Source organism: Ascaphus truei, chromosome 3 (genome assembly GCF_040206685.1).
Source record: "Ascaphus truei isolate aAscTru1 chromosome 3, aAscTru1.hap1, whole genome shotgun sequence".
Taxonomy (NCBI): Eukaryota; Metazoa; Chordata; class Amphibia; order Anura; family Ascaphidae; genus Ascaphus; species Ascaphus truei.
In genome coordinates, this window is record NC_134485.1 from 411,570,196 (window position 1) to 411,593,993 (window position 23,798).

Here is a 23,798-nt window from a genome sequence, read left to right on the forward strand (position 1 = left end):
TCCATCTGCACGACATTGAAGGAGAACTCATATAAAGTTTTGTTAAGGTGGTATCTCACTCCAGTTAGACTGGCTAAATTTGTTCCAGGCTCTTCCCCGCTCTGCCCGCGGCAGTGCGGGGAACAGGGAGATCTGGTACACATGCTGTGGTCTGGCCCGAAAATTATACCCATTTGGAGTCAGATTCGCGATTGGCTACAGAGGATTTTGGGCCTCCAAATTCAGCTAGACCCGTGGCTGTTCCTATTAAGCAAACCCACGGACGAAGTATCAAGAACGGGGAACAAATTAATAGCACATTTCGCAACGGCTATGAGGTGCGAGACCGCAGCATTGTGGAACCAGAATGCAATTCCATCAATAGAAAAAATCAGAAACAGAATTTGGTTTGTATGCCAGATGGAAAAGTTAACGAGTTTGGTTAACGACACTGGCTCAAAATTCCAAAAGGTCTGGCTGCCTTGGCTAGCTCAGACAGATATTCCAGGGATGGGCAATGCCACCATTTGGCTTTAATAGGATAAAGTGGGTTCTCCTTGGATGCGCAGCGCGGGATGCGGACAAGACGATGAGAACGGACAGTAGGCCCCCCTACAGGGATCCAGGAACAGGCGGGTACATCAGCACATGTGGATATAAGCAAAATGGAAAGCGTCAGTGGCGACCAACGGATCGATGAGAATAGGAAGAGACGTGGCATACCCTTCTCTAAACCCCCCCCCCCCTTTCTTTCCCCCCCTCCACTTTTTTCGTTCATGTCCTGTTGTCTTCCCTTCCCTTTGTCTGTTAAATGTTGTATGTCCTGAATGGATTTTGTCTCCCCTGTTATGGCAATAACATTTTGATTGTATGATATATATGCAAAAACCAATCAACAGAAAGTTACAAAAAAAAAAAAAATACTATATTTGGGAGATTGGTATATAGCAGGGGTGGCCACCTCCCGTCCTCAAGGGCCACCAACAGACCAGGTTTTCAGGATTATCCCTGCCCTTTTGAGATATCATTGGATGATATGTCACTGGCGTTTTTGTGTTTGCCTTCCTCTGGATCAATATACTGTAAGTATAGATATAGGATAAAGTATTTGTCATCTAAATTTAGCATAGGTTGAACTTGATGGACATATGTCTTTTTTCAACCTCATCTACTATGTACCTATGTAACTACAGCTCAACCCCGTTATAACGCGATCCGTTACAACGCGAATCTGCTAATAACGCGATGCAAGCGTGGCTCCCAATTTTCGTATTTATGAATACTTTACAACACGATTATTGGTATCTTAAATACTTTATTGTGCAATGCATCCAATTGTACATTATTTCTAACGCGATCCGCTTATAGCACGATGTGATTCTTTGGACCCCAAGCACAGCGTTATAATGTGGTTGAGCTGTATGTTTTTTCCATGTGGTACTAACAATTGCATCTCCTATTTCTGGTACGCAGAAGAGACCTGCAGGGTTTAGCAAACGCTGTACACTATAATTCTATCTATGAAAAACTCCACTACCTCCAACAAATCTATACTTCTCCTGGACTGATGCTGCAGTTAGCGCTTTGAATTGGTATTACTAATATAATAAATGAACCCGTTTGAGTAAAACCTTTCTTTACAGGATCTCGGAAACGTTAAATGGACAGAACTAGTGTGTGAAGAAAGTTTGGTGTGGCCCCCGTAATGTTATCATTAGGTGCTTATCAGGGCTGATGGGAAGGTTAATCAGTATTTCCCGAGTGCAGAATACAGGCATACAATATCTGTCTGCAGCAGCCGCCTCTCAGTTAAAAATAATAAGACAAAAGAACAGAGGAAATTAATGTAGATATTTTTCCTAAGGTATTTGGTTCCTTCTCAATGCAGGTGAGAAAATTCACTGAGAATCCATTTCGAAGTTGCATCAAGCGAAAAATTGGTTGGTGAGCGTTATATGGAACAGATGCACAGTGAATGACGTGGTTTCAGGAAGAAAAAGCCTGCTAGTCTCTGCCCAGCAAACAAATTCAAATCAAAGGATATTCATTCGTTGTGCAGCCCCACGTTAATTCTGGTAGTTGCATTTTTGTTAAGTAGAAATGGTGTTTAATTGTTTCCTTTTCATCCCAATCACATACCTGTACTTCAAAATTTGTACTTTAATTTTCAGAGAAATATTCCCGTAAAAGGATGTTTGCGCGCCCATATGGTGACTTTTTCTAAAGAGACCTTTTGAATGTATAATTGTAGACTTGCAATCACTGCAGGTTGTGATTAGGGTTGCCAGGTGGCTTCTCCAAAAATACTGGACTCAATGGTGAAAGGTTCGTCAGGTCACTATGTCCAGGGAGGAAAATACTGGACACATACATGTCCAGTATTACAGTACTTCTCATTTTTTACTGGACAGAGTATCCAAATACAGGACAGTCCGGTTCAATACAGGTTAGTCCGGTTCAATACCGGACACCTGGCAACCCTAATTGTGCCGTGTAATGTACTGAGGAACGCTCTAGCAGAGGGGTTTATCCTCCAATCCTGCGGTCAGACAGGGTGAGAAGATCCGTCATCAGCCGAGATGGATCTTTTGCTGCAAGGATAATGTCACGTCCGGCACACCTATAAGCACGTGACCTGCATTTGGGACAAGGGTTAATACGCAGCTCACAAGCTGTCCCACTTTTTTTTTACCTTCGCGAAGGTCCCTCAAATTAACAATATCTCGCCTCAATCCGTCGCCATATACAATCTGTCACGAGCAGCACACTTGTGCGCATGTGACTTAGATAAGCAACCAGGGTTAATACACACGGCTACTCTAGCCAACTCGCCTTTCTCCTGCACACGGTAGTTTCAGTAGTTAATATGAAGGAGTGGCTCAGTGAGTAAAGACACTGACTGGCACTGAGAGTTTGAAGCAAGGGTGTCTGGTTCAATTCCCGGTGTCAACTCCTTGTGACATTGGGCAAGTCACTTTATCTCCCTGTGCCTCATGCACCAAACAACATAGATTGTAAGCTCCACGGGGCAGGGACTGTGTCTGCAAAATGTCTCTGTAAAACGCTACGTAAAACTAGCAGCGCTATACAAGAACATGCTATTATTATTATTAACCCCTTACTCAATTGCAATCATATCTACCCGCTTCCACCACCCAAGAAATATGCAAAATATGTCATTTATATATATATCTGCCAGGGTCTCTGGTCCCTGTTAATTGTAGAAAAAACTATGCGCTTAACACACAAAAATCTGTTGTAGCAGAATGTGTCCGAAAATGTAAATACTCTCTACAAAGCATGTAACAGTTCATTCAGAGCCCCAAAGCATTTTATATTAAAGAATTGTTTAATATATATAAAAATACAGTGCTTAGATTACAGGAAAAAAAAGATTATTACAAGAACATTCGGTTACCATAAATGCAGAACAGTTTCTTAAAATAAAAGGATAAAACATACATACAAATCCCTATAAAGTACGTTACCATATGGCACAGGTCTTTCTCAGAGAGTTCTCTGGAGTAGGTGATGAATATTCACGTGTCTGATCCCAAAACACACCTCTTGTTGAATTCCAACTTATAATTAAAAGTAGGACTTTTTATTCTGACTTCCCTTCTTTGGAGACACTATAAGCCCATCCCTGTTATAAATCAGCTACTTGGCTGACATTTTTATGACTTGGGGGGGGGGGGGGGGGAGAACTCCTAAAAATACTTTTTAAACGTGCTTAAATCTATGAAAGACTTCATATCTTAATTTCTCTAATACTTAGACACATGTGAGTCATATCAATAGATTTAGGCGAGTTTGCTGAATGTACCGAGACTAATTTTGACCGGCGTGCTTCTACATTTGAGTACCTGACAGATAACAGACTTTAAATCCAATTAAGAGGTTTCATAGCTTACGGGACAAAGATGCTGCAGCAATTAGAGGGGACTTATCAAATTGAGACACATTTTTACAGCGCCTCTGCAAATATTCCTTTAGGTCCATCATTTATTTGAAATATACATTTAGTAGGGGTTATGCAATATATGTGAAATGCACAAGGAGCAATGTACTCCACATTTTTGTGCTGCATTGTTTTGATCTGCATTAAAGTATGAATCTTATTAATTTTGGTCCTTGCCTTTGACAAAGATCTCGTAGAAGCAGCAGTTCACAGCACAGTACCTCAGACCTGGTTGGGCCTGTTTGAGGATGGAAAACACACTGATTGTAGGCGCACATTTTTATACTCATTTTGATATCCCCTTCTCTGACCCCTCCTATAACCCCCACTTACAGCCACTAAAGGTTCAACATTTCAGAAATGTTTCTTGATACATTGGTGAAAAGTGGCGTCATTTACTGTACACGTGTTTGTTGGAACCGTGGTCCAGTTTCGACACTTGATACATACCTGCGAGATGGAAAGGGAGCAGTTCTACTTGGATAAATATGTTTTACTTGATTTAAATAATTTAATCACTTTTTTAAAGTATAATAAATCTTTCTATTCAGCAGAAGTGAATGGTTTTCTTTTTGAAGGAGTGCACTGTAATTGTTTTTTTTTTTCACTGTGCTCCAACCTCAACTGCTTGGCTGGTAACGGCAACGTGATTACTTCTAAATAAATGGGGGTGAGACAAGCGGGGAATTCTGGGGATGAAAATACCAACCATGGAGACTCGCAGATACAGGGGACATTCCTTACCAATTTAAATCATCTACAAGTCAGGTCTTACCCTCCAGGAGAAAGGAGTAAATATCTTTTTTTAAGGCACTTTTGCTCTTTTTAACCAGTTTTTAAATCACATATAGCACATACAGTGATTCCAAATGTTAACCCCCTAAGACACTGCATATACGTCGCGCATCCCAAGTTATTGGCTACATCACTGTTTTATTTCATCCTTTCTCTGTGTAGTGGAGGGAAGTCACAGGACATCCTACTGCACCGACACACTTTATTCGAGCAAATACCCAGTATGTACCTGGCAGATACCTGGAATGCGCCGCTCCTTACCTCTGACAAGCCCCGTTGCGTTTGCCTTCCCAGTCTGGGTTCATGCCTGGCTGACGGGCGGCTGATCTGTTAAATGATAATGATTAGGATTTAATAGGCTGCAATGCTTCGCGTGTCTACCAGATGGCATAAATTCATGAATTGTAATGCAGTATATATATATATACTGTGCAGTATTGCAGCCAGTGGGAATAAAATGCTTCAATCCCTGCCTAGAAAATAACCCAATGCACTCGGGCAGAAAACAGTCACAAACCTCAATACACCCGGGTATACCCGAATTCGTGGGACTAGCCGTGCTCGAATAAAGTGTGTCGCCAGTGTATAAAACTGGCAGTGTAGGAACCCTTCTGAAAGGGTTTCCAGATATAGCAAGAATTATTGCCTCCTGCACCAGGGCAAACAGCGCGACCGGGGCGGCCCCCGGCGCCAGATGATTATCATTATGGGCGGTGCGATGCGGATGCATGGACCCCTGCACCGCGACCGCGTTAGACACCGTCTCTGGAGCTGCGACGGGAAGTCTTGCAACATCTGCACCTTGACACGGTTGCAGGATTAACATGTTTTGGTCAATAGATTGAACTAAATGACCCATACCTATTAGAAGGAAATAATAAGGGAAATACATCATTTGCCATAATGGAGATGCATGGGGAATTATTTGCTTACTGTAGTAGATTTGACTTGTTTGCCATAGTGTTATTGGATGTATTTCGTTGCATGTTTATTTTTGGTGGAACTGTACCTATAAACCCGCTGAAGCATCCGCGTCACACATGAAAATGTAAAAAAAAAAATACCCAGTCATTAACTTGTTTAAGTTTTTTTTAATACTTTTTATTTGTTGTTGTTTTTTTTACTTTCATAAATATATAAATGATACGTTTTGTTTCCTACGTCTGGAGCAGTTGCAGCGAAAAACATATATTTCATACTTACCAGGATGGAATAGAAAAATATGGTAATGGAACAAGGGCGGGGCGGGGGGTAATTCCACGGAGAAGTAATCGTGTAAACATGTAACACTTCAATACATCCCACTTTGCATTCAGCCACATTCATCGGGGACATAATCATTTTGTTTTAAAAAAAAAAAGCAGAGAAGAATTGTTCCCAACGCGCGCAAGTAAATGTTCAGTAATTGAGAGTTTTCATAGAGGGCCAGCAGGAGAGGACTGGGGTTCCCAGACTTAGTCACACAGGTAGGATGCTAATTACTCCATGGAGAGGGTATCCCAGGTCATATTGTATTACAAACCTGTTATAAAGGAGGATAACAGGTTTGTCATGATTTAAAAATGTATTTTTTTTACAAAAATTTCATTGGTGGTTTAAGAGACACAAGGGATTAGCCAGCAGTAATACTTTGCTTAATCTTAAATAATTGTAAACCTGATTAAATAATGGGCTAAAAGCTATTTTCATCTGATTTTAAAGAAGATTTGACAATACAGATAGTAAGACGTACTGTATTCAATGCGGCGGCAGGGGCGGATTTCCCATAAATTTGAGTAGGGTATAGCCTAGACAATTTTTTGGGGACGCCAATGTTTTGGGGAGGAAGTGTGTGTGTGTGTGTGTGTGTGATTCTTACCTTTTCCAGAGCGGGCCCCCTCATGTAGCGTCGTGTCGTCATCGCGACCAAACGTCAAATGACGTTGCAATGTCACCTGCCGCCGCGTTGTCATGACAACGCAGCATCACACTACGCTAGGGTGGAGGGCTGCCCCCGAGCCTACGGGCGGCAAAAACGTTAATCCGCCACTGGGTAGCAGCACCAAAGGAATAACGCTGCGTGGGGTCCCCTTCAGAAGCATGGACCTCTCCCCCCGCCCGCAGCGTGATCTAAGCAGACACTGTCCTCGGCACCGTGGGATTTTGCTTGTTCGTCCGAGGCACTGCAGACAGTAAGAGAACCTTTGCAGAAAAGTTCCTTGGAACTAAAAGCTTTGAATTTAAAAAGTGGCAATAAAAATGTAGTGGTTGCCTTGGACCCCCAGTAATATTGCACTTTGATCTCTGGCTGTAACCCATTCAACATATCACTTGCCTTTAGCTCACTGCCCTGTATCTTCTTTTGCTATCAAATCAAATAAGCTTTATTGGCATGATGAAAGAACATTTCAGTATTGCCAAAGCATGAATAATGGGGGATAGGGTATAATGGTTACATGAATAGCAGGGGGTATGGTATAATGGTTACACAGTACATGAATAATAGGGGATAGGGTATAATGGTTACACAGTACATGAATAACAGGGGGTATGGTACTGTATAATGGTTACACAGTACATGAATAGCAGGGGGTACGGTATAATGGTTACACAGTACATGAATAGCAGGGGGTATGGTATAATGGTTACACAGTACATGAATAGCAGGGGGTATGGTATAATGGTTACACAGTACATGAATAGCAGGGGGTATGGTATAATGGTTACACAGTACATTGGTGACAATTACACATAGGGATGTGGGTGTTAGTGGGCGTCTCTCAGCCTGTGGCAGGTGGTGATATAGTGTGCAGCCAGTTCTGCTGTGGTTTCATCTTCGCCCAGGAGGATCGCTATTTTTTTGTTCTCATCTATATTATGAAAGTTCTGGATAAGTGCTGTGAGTTTCTCCAAGTGGGCACTCCTCACTTCAGAGTATTGTGTGCAGCGCAGCAGGAAGTGTGTTTCATCTTCTACCTCTCCAAGCTCACATCGCTGGCACAGTCTCATCTCCCAGGGCTTCCAGTTCTGCCTGTGTCTGCCTGTTTCTATTGCCAGGCTGTGGGCACTCATTCTGTGCTGACCCAGGGTCTGTCTCTGTTTTGGCTATCTGTCAAAACAACAAAGAGTGGGGAGTGATCACAGGACCATACTAATTGAATAAAGTGTTTATATTCATAAGTGAGGTAATCAAAAGGTGGGTGCAAACTGTGAACTGAAAGGGAATCAGAAAAAGGGAAGGGGAAACACAAAATGGACGTGCCCCCAAAAGAATTCACTTAAATGCACACCACCCAAATGTAAAAATTAACTTTTAATAAATACTTAAAACATATATTACCAAAGTAACGTGTTATGTGAATTAAAAATGTATTAAATCATAGCTATCAAGCAACCGTGTCGTTGGTTATTCTTACTATCCCAGGACCAATTGATATAATGGGATGTTAAAGACAGGGACTGCTATGAATAGGGTATTAACCCCTCTGGGGCAGCGATGAGACCAAATGTAGAGTTTTATATATGTATATTCAGGCAGGTGGCCACAGGATTGATTATCCTATTACTGCTAAATATAGCTCCCCTGCACATTTATATAGAGGTAATAACGCTGGTATGTGATGTTATAATAGATGTATTATAGGCCTTCCAAATACAGCAGTATTCGCTTGAATACACAGCAGTGTGATATGAAGATGTCTCACATAAAGTGCAGGGATAGCAGGCACACTGACCATGAATTAATTAGTGAATAGTTAACTCATATGGTCTACACAGTTACACCCAGGATACTGCAAACACTACATTAAAAACAGCTCCAAGTAGGAGACTGACAACATTGCGCGTCCAACGCGCGTTTCCCTCCTTTGCTTGATAGCTATGATTTAATACATTTTTAATTCACATCACACGTTACTTTGGTAATATATGTTTTAAGTATTTATTAAAAGTTAATTTTTACATTTGGGTGGTGTGCATTTAAGGGAATTCTTTTGGGGGCACATCCATTTTGTGTTTCCCCTTCCCTTTTTCTGATTGGCTATCTGTCAGACTGAAAGTTTGTAGTGGTGAGAGTTAATAGTTCACCCACAAATACAGTGTCTTCAAGGAGAACTTATGGCAGTGTCATGTTTAATGATTTAATGTAGATTAGTGACACCTTTATTAAATATCAGACAAGTGTATATATATATATATATATATATACTGCACCGACACACTTTATTCGAGCAAATACCCGGTATGTACCTGGCAGATACCTGGAATGCGCCACTCCTCACCTCTGACAAGCCCCGTTGCATTTGCCTTCCCAGCCTGGGTTCATGCCTGGCTGACGGGCGGCTGATCTGTTAAATGATAATGATTAGGATTTAATAGGCTGCAATGCTTCGCGTGTCTACCAGATGGCATAAATTCATGAATTGTAATGCAGTATATATATATATACTGTGCAGTATTGCAGCCAGTGGGAATAAAATGCTTCAATCCCTGCTTGGAAAATAACTCAATGCACTCGGGCAGAAAACAGTCACAAACCTCAATACACCCGGGTATACCCGAATTCGTGGGACTAGCCAAGCTCGAATAAAGTGTGTCGCCAGTGTATATACAGCTGAACCCCATTATAATGCGGTGCTCGGGGTCCACCCAATACGACCGCGTTATAACCGGGATCGCGAAAAAATGTAAACAAAAAATGGCCGCTGCAATCAGGGAACCCGGCGGCACATGTACTGTATGTGAACCGGGAACAATAAATATTAGGCTATTCAGGAGTTGGCTTACCATGAGGTGAGGAGCATGTTGCCTCAAACTCTCTCTGCCAGAAGCAATTAATTACAAGTCATCTACACACACGTCCACATTTCCTTTTTATGGTCTTGCGTAGCTTATTTTACAGAGGTATTTGTGGTTGACCTAGGAATATTATCCATTACTCACTGTAGTTATTTTACTTTGGGAACAAGTTCTACATATCCCATTGCACTGGCCCCGAAAGAGTTAATTATGGACACTGTCACCTGCAACTGCTACCAGTGTCCCCACCATGCATGCACCTCCTTACCCGATTGGCATGCTCCCTTCTGCACCAGCACCACAGGGGGAATCCCCTGCTGCAGTGCCTTGCGGCTCACCACCTTCAGCTGGCACAGGTTGTCGTAGGTCTGCCCGTATTTGGCACACACTTGGTAGCTGTGCTTGCACTGGTACATCCTCTTGACCCCTCTCTTGCCAGGTGGAGGCTTGCACAGCAGGCTGTCCCCGCAGGGTGGGTCCTCCTGCCAGCCACACGCCTCCCCCTCTCCCGCAGTGCAGATGAGGCAGCAGTTGCAGCGGTCAGGGACATACCCGCTGGGGCAGCTGGGGCTCGGGCACCTGGATACATCACAGTGGGATGGGCAGTCTGCAAATCCCCGGCTCGGGATCAAGGAGACCAGGAGTAATGAGAGGGAGGCAGCCAGCTTCATCCTTCCTCACACTGCAAGCAAAGGGCGAGGATCCTCTGAAGCAGGAGAGAGGAAAGTAGTGACAGAGCAGGAAGAGCTTCTTATTGCTCAGGGGACAGTCCGTCTGTCCGTCCGTTAGCAATAAAGCTTCGAGAGAAAAAAAAAGCTTGGTTTTTAAAAAACGGGAGACACTCACATCGCATTATAATCGGATCTGCGTTGTAGCAGATCGCACTATAATGGGGTTGAGCTATATATATATATCTTCCCCACATCTCTTTAATACCTTATAATGCCATCTGTTCTTTCCGCCTCTATCTCCTCCAACATGATTGTTTTCTCCTCACTTGTCAACTGACTCTTTCTTTCTTCATCTGCTTTCTGTCTAAACTTTATAGCTATCTGACTCTCCATATCTGCCACCAGGCTATGTGCATTATGATGTCACCGATGAGCTATATCTCACAGAGGGCTGGACAAAACTTTTCTAAAATATAGTAAGCCTGTTAATCTTTCCATGGTAGACTAATGCTTTGGAATATATTACCATCGTTACCTATACCAGAACAAGGTAAAAACCCTAGAGACAGGGTGTTCAAAGGAGCCCAGTTAATATGCTCTCTATCTTAAGAGTGTGGATAATTGAAGAACGAGAGGAGTGGGTACTGGATGTAGGATGGTAAAAAGTGTGGATACAATAAACGCTAATTGCGGTACATAGAGCAGTAGCGAATGTGAGGTATAATAGTACATAGGCTCTCTGTAGAATATATAGTATTCATCCAGTAGTGATGAAATACTAGAATCAGGGTTAAAACACAAAAGCTTTAATAGTAAATTTAAAAAATTATCATAGGCCTAACACAAGAAAATGACGATAAATAACTACATGGAAAGTGCACATATATACAGTGTAACAAAATATATAATAATAATTGTTTGTTCTTCTATAGTGTTGCTAGTTTTACGTCGCACTTTACAGAGACATTTTGCAGACACAGTCCCTGCCCCGTGGAGCTTACAATCTATGTTCTTGGTTCCTATGTTTTTAATGATGAGAAAGTCCTTGCTCTCCTACTGTAGGGCTAGAACTGCTGACAATGTAGTTAGATATAGCGACAGTGTATAGCAGTCTAGTAGGACTGTTACGGACAGAGGTGAATAGTTGGTCACGTTGTGCCTAATTGATATATCACACGTGCTCCAAAAAACAGCTGATATCCTAGTCAACTCAGTATTAGGGGTTAGATGAGTCCGTGGTGGCTCAGTCTAATACCAGAACCAACTCACGGAAGGTCAAAAAACGCCCCTTGGTAATTCTAACGTTTCCCAGTTGTAACATATAATACCAAAGTTAGCAACAACAGGTGCCAATAGATGAACTGTCTATGTATGAAGGGTGTTACGTATACACACCCTAAGCAGCACTATCTATAATAACTGGCCTCTAATGAGCATATGGAGCCTACTGTATGTCTCCAAACTAGTATACCGAAGCAGCAACCACTCTACCTATTATCAGCCCGCAGCTGCGGCACCGACAAGAAGCTCCCTGTCTGAGTGGTGATGCTGATTCCGACGTACGTTTCGCGCAGTCAGGCACGCATTTTCCAGGTGGAGGGCCCTTTGAACAGCTTGTCTATAGGGTGTTGTTGTATACCTTGTTGTTGTATACGTTATTTACCCCTTTTGCACCTAATCTACTTATTTTGTCTGGGTTGAGAGAGTATTCAGTGTTGACCTTACGATCTTTATCTAATCTCATTTCCGAGAAGGCTATTTGTGGCTACATACAACATGTTGATTGCCATTTCTTTCTTTGCTGTTTTGTGTAAAGTAATTCTGGTGCCATCATTTGTCAAACAGATCAAAGCTAAACACAATGGATATCTGAGAATTAATTTCATAGGTACCAATAAGTCAAAATTTGACCCTGAAGGTGATTTTAATATTTTACATTAATAAGATATTGATTTTTTATTTTTGGGGGGTTGGGTTGAGCCAATTGAAATGCTTAAACTAGAATCCAACGTTGGCAAGCTCACCCCATACAAAGTGATACCAAGCATTATTATTTCTATAGGAGTTCTGTTGGGGTGTAACCTTGTCTAAAATATGTATTTTTCCATTGTAGGAGCGCCAGTTTTTCTCAAGCCACGAGGTCCTCCTTTTTCATGCGGAGTGATACAGCCGTGCAGAAGCTAGCGCAGGGATATGGGCACTGCATGAACGGGGTGAGTGGACATGTTCACGGCTTCTATAGTTTACCAAAGCCAAGCAGGCTCAATTCTGAGCTCCGGGACAGTGCCTACGATCTTCCGAGAAGCTTTGGCTCGGACACTCCGACCAAGTCAAGCCTTACCGGATTGGAGTCGGAAAACGAGGACGTTTACAGCTACAAAACTCCCAGCAATGCTCTGTGTAAGGAGTTCAGTGAACTGTCCACGGATTCCTACGACCTCCCCGGGACTCCTCTCTCAGTATACCAGATCCCAAGAACATTCACTCTGGACAAGAACCACAATGCTCTGTCGTCCAATGACTTCCATTCCACTCCCCCTCCTCGGCCCCCCAAGCCCGGACAAGCAGAGTCTCGCTGGGGCAGTCCGCAGCAGCCGCATAATGGAGACAACGTAGGAATAGTTTCCGTCACCATTCCTAGGAGGAACACTTTGCCGGCGATGGAAAATCGTCGCCATCGAGGTGAGAGGATTGCGTGGCTTGTTGGGCCGTCCACCCTGTAAGCAGCAATGCACCGTATGCCCACACAGTATGCATGTAAGTTACATAACATGCATGATATACTGCAGGGGTGCTCGACACCAGTCCTCAAGCACCACCCCCCCCCCCCCGCCCCCGAACAGGTCAGGTTTACAGGATATCCCTGCTGCAGCACAGGTGGCTGAATCAGAGACGCGGTCGAAGACTGAGCCTCTGATTCAGCCACTTGTGCTGAAGCTGGGATATCTTGAAAACCTGACCTGTTGGCTGGTCTTGAGGACTGAAGTTGAGCATACTGTATACTATATATAGACGTGTATATTTGACTGTACAGAAAACTCTATAGGGTCTATGTACTACAGAAATTTTGGAGCAGAGAGCGTGCACCGTTGCATTGAATGTAGAAACTGTTTTTTTATATATCTGGTTCAAATTGTTAGAAAACACGTTTTAGAGCGTGCACTCGTGTTATTCACGTCCGCTTAGAAATGGAAGTGGTGTGCCAGCTGTTGGGAGAAATGGAGTAAAACAGCGGGCACTCAAATCTGCAAAGGAGGTTTTAAAGATTCATTCGATCACGGGACGATGCAAAACATCCATCCAACGCGTAGCTTCTCACTTATCCCTGACCTCGGTCCCAGCTGAAACGCGTTGGCTGGAAGTTTTGCATCATCATGTCATTAAATAAATCTGCAAAACCTGCTTTGCGGTTTTCAGTGCTCGCTACCAGTGGCGAGACATAATTGCGCCCCCGCAACTGTGACTGAAAATTTGGCGCCCTGTAAAGCAATTTTATTTTTACAGGGGTGCCAAGTGTTTAGTCTGCCCACGCGCCGGTTGTTCTCGTTGTCATGTCCCAGGCAGGCTGCCTGCGCACCCCCCCACCCCCACCCTCCTCCTTGGCTCCGGCGTCAAATGACGTCGCTTGACCCCACAGCGTCATTTGACGCCCGTTACCATGGTGACGCGTCGCTCTGATGCTCTCTGTTCAGGGGGATCACACACAGAGACATACTGTCTCTTTAAGGGAGCTGGTTCTGATTTTCCTCTCTATCAGCCGGAAGCTGGCAGCAGAAGTAGGGAGAGGAGAGAGCTGCCAGCTGCTGCCAGGTCAGTCCTGCATGGGGGTGCCGCTGTGCCACCCGGTCTGGGACAGCTGGGAGAGTTACCCCAGCTCTCCCCCTCCGGCGGCCACGGAACCCATGTGGGGTGCAATGTTTGGAAAAAAATTTGGACGCAATCAGATTCTTTGGACCCCAAGCACCGCGCTATAACGGGGTTCAGCTGTATTAGCCAACGATGGGAGACACTTATTCTTTGCAGACCCCCATGTATGACTGAAGGACGTGAGGCTGTGGCAATGATTCTTTTTGCATCCTAATAAATTAACCGTGGTGTTTTCTTTTCATAGCGAATCCTAAGAACTTGTCTTAAAAATAAAATAGTCATCAAAAGTGATATTCACTGAGTTAGTGACTCGTTTGGCTGATAGCTAATTCTTTAGCAGATTGCAATTTCATTGGACTCGCTTAACAATACGTGATACAAACATTACTCATACTAACATGGCTAACAGTGACGCATCAAATGTCCCTACTCAGTGGGAACTGAGAGAAACAGAGGCCGGACTGTAAGTAGTTATGATGCAGCAGTGTCAGTACCTGTGGGGAACAGCTGCATGTGGTGTAACATGTCATTTGTCAGCGATTTTAACCCACTGCTCATTCATTCTGTTGACCTGTGGACTTCTCGTCACTTTTGCAGCTTCCTCCTGCGAAGCCTACGACTATCCGCATCTTGGGGACTTCAGTACTGAGCAGTCCGTGGAGTCAATCAACGATGGTTTTAATTCATATCTGGTGAGTCTAAAATAAAGAATCAGTGGTCCAAAGCAGCACATCTGCTTTGCTGCTAAACGCTATTGCCACTTAACGGTGCTAAACCATACGGCGTCAGATGGCCCAATCCGTTGCATGGCGCGTACCATGTAGGAGGGGAGTAAAACATTTTTATTGGGGATTATATCTGAGTATAAATGTTATACACAAACACAGATGAGAAACAGGATTTCTTTCAAATCCGTGGTGCCCGGTTTCTCATCTGATAGCTGAAACTTGGAGGTTCCCTGAGCCCGGAGCACCGGTGAGTATAAGTACTTTATCTTATTGGTGTGCAGCAATATCCCTTGTTTAAGTTATACTCAAAAACAGAACCAGGTCCAGCAAATCTGGATGCCCCCTCATGCCGTCTACAAGCAACAGGGGGAAAAAACCAGATGGGTGCGTAAGACACCAAAACTCAGGTCAGGAGATAGCATAACATGAACAGGGTAGTCAAGCACACCAAAAATAGATCTACTTTTGGTGTGCTTGACTACCCTGTTCATATAAATGAATGTTCCCATTATCCAGTGCTGCTTGAGCTTTATTTCTTTAGTGGTAATCGTTGTCAGCACAAAAAATATTTCCGTGCCCCTACATGGCTGTCACGCACTTTGCTGTGTCCCATCACCGCGTGTTACATCTATAATGGATGGAGCTACAGACTCCCGTGGGGTTGTCCTGCTCGCTGTATTCTGTCTGCTCAAATCATTTCGTTTATATTGCGTGCTGACTTAGAAAAATGCTCGAAATCCTCTTTTGCGTGTGTTTGATGCAAATTGAGAGGGTACAAATAGAGCCACACAGCAGTTCGGGGGACCTCTCGCAAGCAAACGTGACCAAATGCTCAAGCTGTGTATGGCCATGGACAGTCCTGAAGAAGGTCTTTGTAAGCCTGACATCAATGGCACTATAGCTCTGTATATTCTGATATTGACACATTAATAGCCTTTCAAATATACGGAGAGTTTAATTATGGTCTTCTTCTGGTGCTCGACTGGAGACATTTATCATCATTATTCAGACTCATTTTTTTAACTTGTTCACAGCAAACAAAATCCTCCATCTGTCGCTCAGAAAGTGCCGATTCTGAAGACAACTACGTCCCCATGAACCCGGGCTCCTCGTCTCAGATGAATGCGGAGAAGTTGAACGACAATGCGCAGAACGCCTATATCCCCATGAGCCCTGGGCCTCATCACTTTGACTGTCTGGGAATTTCCTCTGCCACACTTCCTTCCCGCAAAGATAGTACCGCCTCCCTCTGCCCGAGACCAACGCGAGGGAGCGAGATCCAGCCCCCTCCTGTGAACCGAAACCTTAAGCCAGATAGGAAAAGTAAGACGCGCATCAGACATATTAGAAATCTTAACAATAAACTGAGATGTTCTTGGGTTCATTTGCAAACCACTGTAATCACAATACTTCAGTTACTTGTATATAACTTTTTATCCAAAGTGTTTGCTATCTTACAGGACTGCTGATTAATATTACTCAGTTATAGTCATTTCACCTTAAGGCTCAGTTGCCCCTGCAATGGTTCCAAACTGTGAACCACGGAGTAGTGTTCTATGCCCCAGGCTGACACCTTACAACAGGGCTCTTCAACTTCCGGCCCGTGGGCCAAATCCAGCCTGCTAAGGGTCTTGAAGTGACCCTTGGACTGTCTGCTTCTGCTAATTTCATTGCAGTTAAGTGCATTTTTTTCATACTAACAGTCACTTCGAAGCATGGTCAATATAAATATATATGATCCAGATATTATAGAAGCTTGCTAAGTGCGAGTAAAATATTAGTCTTCTTAAATATATCGTAAGCCACATTACAACGCTCATGTGGCTCTCCTATTTATTCATCATTCTTTCCCCGATCCGGCCCCTTTGGAAAACCAGTTGAAGAGCCCCGACGTTCACAGTTGAGCCATTTCTCTCTCTATCGTGATATTGTGACAAGCATTTTCAGTCCAGCAATTGAAACGTCGATGACTTACTGCAACATGTCGGAATATCATTTACACTAACGAATCAGGTCTTTGTACAGAGGGGTTCTTACAAGGAAACTCTGGTACTAAGAAGCAGGGTTTTCTGCTTGTGTGAAGCCTGTTAAATGATGTGTTACTGACCACACCTATTCATTTGTATGCAAATCCCCAAATATTTAGCAACAGTGTTTCTCAAACCTCCCTGGGAAGCACCGGCAACACCAGGTTTTACAAATCACCCATTAGAGGATATTGGTCAATTGGCCCCAAAACTTGTCTCTGCTCTGGAGCACAGGGAGAGGATTGAGAATACACGTTGACTGTATTATTGAAGTAGCAAAATTGCAGTCCCCTCTCTAGAACCCTACTTCTTCATGCCATATCGCTGTACATCCTGGAGCGTCCCGTGGAGGGATTAAAATGGCTGCCAGGGATTGCCATAGAAACCACAGAACTTAAACAGGAACACAAAGGGGTAAATTTTATATATTCTGAAGCAGATTTTTTCAGATGAAATCCCCCATAGGGATTTTCGTCCATAACCGTCCAAAATGGCCGCTTGGAGATATATAGAATTTACGCCAAAATATCAATAACTCCAGGTTTTTTAACCCCTTCTCTGCCGTAGGGACATGCAACGGTTTGCAAAACCACGCATTGTAGGCCCCTCTGGTAGCCAAGGGGTTAATATGAAATGTGCTCATATTCACTTTTACAGGGAAATTTGTTGCTGTAAGAGGCAGCAGCAAAAGATACGTCATGTATTTTGGCAAGATCTGGACTGCTCTAACCATGTCGCTACTGAGGGGCTTTGCAAATCCATGAGTTGTTGGCCTACAGGCGGCAAAGTATTAGGTACAAGATGGCCATTTTTCTTCATGTATTTCTTTCACCTTTTGTTTCTGTCTCAGCAAAGCCAACGCCACTGGACTTGAGGGGTACAACAATTATCGATGAACTTCCCTTCAAATCGCCCGTCACTAAATCTTGGTCTAGACCAACGTGAGTACTTTGAAGTTCTGAGGCACAGAACCCATAGAAGTGAGGAATCTAATCGTTTTGTCTTCGGGATCCTCTAACTTTTGATTCATAAATGGGATCGGGTAGAAATTTGCCAGTTTGGGAAGAAAGTGGCAGACTGTTTTTCTTTTTCTTGCTCTTTTTTTGTTGTTGAAAATGTAAGAAAAATTAGGCGTCGGCTTTTCGAACGACCTTAGTTTTTACGGCGGAGGCACAAGTCTCTGTTTTTCACAAGAAATATATGGGGAGGTCTCAGGTGTTTGTGTACAATCATAGGTATGAAAAACATTCAGTGTGAGTAAAACAAAAACAGAAAGGCCCAGCGCAACATACAAAATGACACAACATACAGTATAGTACAATACTTCAGTGTTTATCTGCTCATGAGTAAGGGTCATTTAGTTAAACCTTTGGCCAAAGCGTTATAAGCCTGCAGCCAACATCCAGGCATGCCCAATTCAGTATGAGTATATCACCTTGTTACAATGTAACAAATGGTTGGACTGGATAGAATGATGGTCATTTTTCAATCTCAGCATTGTAACATAGTAGCTATGCACATCACTATGTATCTGACATATACAGTAGATCCATTTAAAGGCTTCCCAATGCCACTTTAGCCACTTAAAAATAATTAATAATAATGAGGTCTGAAATGAACGAGCACACGCCACAGATGTCCACTTTTTACTATTATTAATTACTCCCCTTCTATTTCTTCTCTGTATTGTTGTTTATTATATATTGATCATAATTACTTTTAAATATGTTTTCTTTTTTCTTTTTTTAATCCAACAAAACATTAAAAATCCTATATGACTTTAAAAAAAAAATCAGTTCCGTAGTATTAGATAATACTCCTAACCCCATTTTTAATGTTTTTTTTAATATACTGATCATCCTTTGGTTGCTACAGTGACCATGTAGAAAGTCATATCCACTTCCTCTTTTGAAACAGGCTCTCACACACACCATTTTGAGCTCTGCCCTTTGGCAACAAAGTATCACAAACAGATCTGTTGCTATGTTCCAAACAGCAGACTGCCTATTACTCTGAAAGCAGTAACAATAATGTGTTACCCTTAGTAATATACTGTTACATATCAGCTGCAGCATTTCACAGACCACAAAGTTAGAAGGCGGCCATTATGTTAGGCACACAATCAGGATTTCGACAGATTTATAACCGGAGCACCAAACAATTGCCAGCCTAGGTAAGAATATAGAATTATACATCACCACATGCATTACATATACAAATAGGAAGGGGGAAAAGGGGGAATGTAGTATTGCTACAGTAAAAGGCCGTGTATCTGGCTGTTAGTTTTCCTCCTCTTCGCATCTTCCTTTCTTTGCCTCCTGTACCCTAACACCCTCAAAATAATTTCCAAACCTTACTAACAAAGAACTCTGCGCTCGCCCCACCTTGAAAACCATCAAGTGCCACAGAGACCAGTGAGCGGTTTCATGCGGGGGTATTTTTTTTAGCTGCTTTTCAATTATTTATCATTTTACGCACATTATATTATTGGTGGTGGTATTTAACCGCATATTCACGTTTTTTTTCCACCATTTGTGTTGATATTATTGTGTTATAATTGATCACTGATTCACTTTTATTATATAATTAATTATATTTGGTTATACAAATAATTTGTATCCCTTGCACCTTTTTATACCATTTAATCAAGATATATAGAGAGCCCAATTACATTTTTCAAAAACTTTAGCAGAGAAACCAACGTTCTTGCTGCACCATCCTAGTAATAACTGGGATCCGTTTTGAGCTAGAGCTGTGGTTTTCTACCCGTGTGGAACCCTTTAAAAAACATAACTGTGACGTTGTACCACCACGCATGTCCCCATTTAAATTCTGCCCCTTGCTGATTTAAAAAATAATAATAACCTTAGCTGCTGTAAATAGTAAAACATACAGGACACCTAACAAGCTCCTATTGAACCCCCAAAATAACCACAACATATATATAAGCATATGAGTGTCACAGAGGAGTGCTACTGAGCATGGCAATATATATTTAAAACCAGAGACAGAACATAAAACACAGACAGAGCTCAGTGCACATCCAGTTAAACGTATACACGGTACAGTGCCTAAATATATATGTATAGATATCTTTTAAATAAAATGGTCTTTTAGTTTAACCTTTTGGCCAAATTGTTGTAAGCCCCTGAGCCACTACACGGCAGACCACATCTCAAGGGTTCCTAACACTAATAAAATAACCTGTGCATTACCAGGAAGAATGATTTATAATAAATCTGTCAAAATTAGTTGCATAGTTCTAAGCCTGATTGAAGCTTTTAATAACCTGTACATTACCAGGAAAAGCACTCTGTATTAGATTTGTCACAATCAAACTGCTAGCAAGCAAGTTCCCCTGAGAGTGGGAGATGCTGCCTTTGCTGCTGTGAGGATTTGGACACTAGCCCCTCCCCCCTGAAGAAGTGTCTCACGACACGAAACGATCGTTGGGTGCTGTGACGTCACGTCGGTGGCGTCCGCATGAGGTCTGGTGTTAGTCAGCGGTTGTAGCGTCCACATCCTCACAGCAGCAATGGCAGCAGATACGTTTGTATTATTCACGGCTACTCATAGCCTGTCTCTGGCACCCACTTTCTGTGATCTCTGGGTACTATTTGCAACATAGTTGTATTACTGTGTACTCAGCCTGCTACTTTAGTGTGTTACACATCGCACTGAGCTGCTGTCTGTGGTTGATGGTGTGATTTATATGGATGTTATACATACAGTGCTTACTATTGCCTATTTGACCTATCATTACTGAGCCAATTACGGCGTGATACATTTTTTCAACTTTTTTGTATGACACCATTTACCATCCAGCTACTTTATGGTGATTTATGGAGGGCTACATTAGAGTGTGACAAGAGCGTTTGGCATTTAACCCTGTCATTACTAGCCAGCACTATCACTAACCGCACCAGCACCTCCCAGCTTGGGGAATATTTTATTCTACGTTTTAATTCCCTTTTACATACTTTTCACTTGTTTCGGCGTATTGATATCCTAATAAACATTTATTATTTTCATTTGAACAGGTTAGACGTCCTGTCACCATATAGCCCTGTCTTTTGTGGGTGACTGACATCAGTTAGGCTCCTCTAAGGATTACTATATCCTCCCTACTATTCATTATTGTTGCACCATGAGTGCGTGCTAAGAAGGGCCTTACGTGACCTCGGTCAACATCTTTTTGCATTCTATTCTCCATTCTATTTTCCCTATGCACCTGGTGCTTACTTTAGATTATTTGTATGGTATTGAGCGTTATCATCACCTTTAATTACAGGCATACCCTGAAGTCCAGCTCATCCCAATACTGCCGCCCAGTGTCCACACAAAGTATCACCAGCACCAGTTCAGGGGACAGCGAGGAGAATTATGTTGCCATGGTAAGTGATAGCTTTGATCCTTGGCATTCTTTGACTGAGCCTCTGATTGAGCCACCTGTGCTGAAGCTGGGATATCCTGAAAACCTGACTTGTTGCGGGCGCTTGATGACTGGAGTTGAGCCCCCATTGATGTAGACCATGCACTTTTTTTAGTATCCCGTCTTAGCACAAAATCTAATTTGTTTAAGTTTCACCAATGATCTATGAAGTGGCATCACTGCCTCTCCCTTTCTGCTGCTAATACTTGTCCATATGCGACCTGACATCCTTCTCGCTTTCCCCAGTGCTTTGTTACGTTGTGGGCCTACTTTGGAGTCAGCTGAAATAACGACTCCCCGGTCCCTTTCCTGTATAGTAGTTGGCATCCATAACGCACTCCAGCGGACCCATAACGTAGCAGCTCCATCATCCTCTTCCTGCTCGTGTTTGTAAGGGCGATCGCGTTCTGCGCTCTATGGGGAAGGGAAACAGAAAGAGTTGGACTTCCCCCCATTTTCATCATTGGGGACGGAGCGACCGCAGGCGTGCGTGTGTGTTCCGCGGCCTGTCCGGCACTCAAAGTGTTTAAACCTTAAGATTTTTGTGATCCAAGTGCATTATTTTGCACTTTGTTGGCATTAAATTGTAGTTAACACCCTCTCGGCTATTCCCCCCATCTACCTAAATCATTAGTCATTTTGTTAACCCCCCGTGATTGACTACACTGCTGCAGAACTTTGTGTCACCTGCAAAAAGGCATTGTTTCCCTTCAAGACCATTTGTAATGTCACTAACGATGATATTAAAGAGCAACCGTCCCGATACAGGTCCCTGAGGTGCTGCACTGGTCACCTTCCCCTTCTCTGAATGTACTCTCATTCCCACAACTCTCCGTCACCCATCCTTCAACCAATGTCTCATCCATTCTACCACTTTAGAATCCAATCCCACCATTTGCAAGTACTTCCGTTTATCAGCCTTCTGGGTGGCACAGTGTCAAACACCTTACTAAATACTAGTAATGCTACATCTACTGCTCCACTATTTATTACTTATGTCACACTGTTAATAAACAACACACAGAACCCCCGGCAAGCTCTTTTTGGGAACCCCTGAGCCCCCACAAAATATATATTTATGCAAGTGTCAAAAAGGAGAGCTATTGAGCGAGGCAAATGTATACAACAAGCGACAGAGAAGCCCAATGCTACATCCAATATGTCAAAAATACACAGTAAAATACTTATTTATTCTCTTGAAAAAGGGTAATTTAGTTTAACCCTTTGGCCAAAGCATTGTAAGCCTGTGAGCCACGACAAGGCAGACACCTGTTCACAGGTCCTAGCACTACAAGATAAAATACTAATATACCTCTATTAGGATTAATTTTAATAGACCTTTGGCCAAACGGTTAAACTAAATGACCCTTTTTCAAGAGAATATATAAGTATTTTACTGTGTATTTTTGTCATATTGGATGTAGCATTGGGCTTCTCTGTCGCTTATGTCACACTGTCCAAAAAAAAATAATGAGATTTGTGTGACATGATCTTCACGCAGTAAATTCATCCTGCCGGGGATCTTGTAAGTTGCTGGACTTTAGATATTTAATGACTATTTCTTCCAACAGCGTTTTCTCTCATTTCCCCACCGCAGATGTCAGGCTTACTGGCCTGTAGTTAGCTGCCTCTACCCTACTTCTGCTTTTGTGAAGTGGGACTACGTTTTTGCTTCCCCAGTCATCTGGAACTAGAGCTGTCATAGTTATATTTTCTGCGTATTTTCCACCGAAATGGCCCAAACGGCTGCTCCGGCGTACATAGAATAAGGTCCTTAATGTCCACGTTTATTTTTCTCTTGCATTACAAGTTCCATTAGCATTTTGCAGAAAAGTGATTTTATTAGGGACTAACTAATGTGTTTCTGCGTGATGTATTGTACTTTATTTTATTTATTTATAAAATGTTTTATCAGGAAGTAATACATTGAGAGTTACCTCTCGTTTTCAAATATGTCCTGGGCACAGAGATATGATGACAAATACATGGTTACGAATACATAGTTACATTAAGTGAGTAGAGTTATACATTATATACAGTACAAGACATTGCGTGCACAGTTAGAGATAATATATGTTATAGGCGCATGTAACAGTTACAGACCAGATTAAAATGAGAGACAGCTTTAGTTTTGATTTACTTCATTTCATTGTTTGTTTGTTTTATTTCAGCAAAACCCAGTTTCTGCCTCTCCCGGAACCAGCGGAACAAACAGCCCGGCCCAGAAGAAGAGCACGGGCAGTGTGGACTACCTCGCTTTAGACTTCCAGCCAGTCTCACCCAGTCCTCACAGGAAGGTACCCATGAAATGTTGACCGAATTTTACGTAGAACTCCAAGCTAACCCTTTCACCCAGGATAGGATGTATGGATAGAATTCATGTTACATTGTAGTCCCTGTGCTCTTTCAGACAGGTCATTTTGCTAGTAGTGAAACCTTTCTCTAGACCAATATGAGATTTTTTTTTTCATGTCTATCTGAAGAGGAGACATAATATCCTGTGAGCTTCTTCATGTGTGCTTTGTTAGGAACACAGATATTAACCTGCAGTTAACAATGCAT

The 23,798-nt window shown here is 42.6% G+C and overlaps 1 protein-coding gene across 2 annotated transcripts in view; it reads left to right on the plus strand.

Annotated features, from left to right (window-relative positions):
* Positions 1–23,798, plus strand: part of GAB2 (GRB2 associated binding protein 2) — a 271,494-nt gene that overhangs the window by 239,690 nt on the left and 8,006 nt on the right. For both annotated transcript variants that reach the window (XM_075592614.1, XM_075592613.1), the window contains 6 exons: positions 12,296–12,864; positions 14,647–14,741; positions 15,812–16,100; positions 17,655–17,745; positions 21,096–21,198; positions 23,408–23,533. In XM_075592614.1, coding sequence (XP_075448729.1) covers positions 12,296–12,864; positions 14,647–14,741; positions 15,812–16,100; positions 17,655–17,745; positions 21,096–21,198; positions 23,408–23,533 — 1,273 coding nt within the window. The remainder of the gene's footprint in view (positions 1–12,295; positions 12,865–14,646; positions 14,742–15,811; positions 16,101–17,654; positions 17,746–21,095; positions 21,199–23,407; positions 23,534–23,798) is intronic.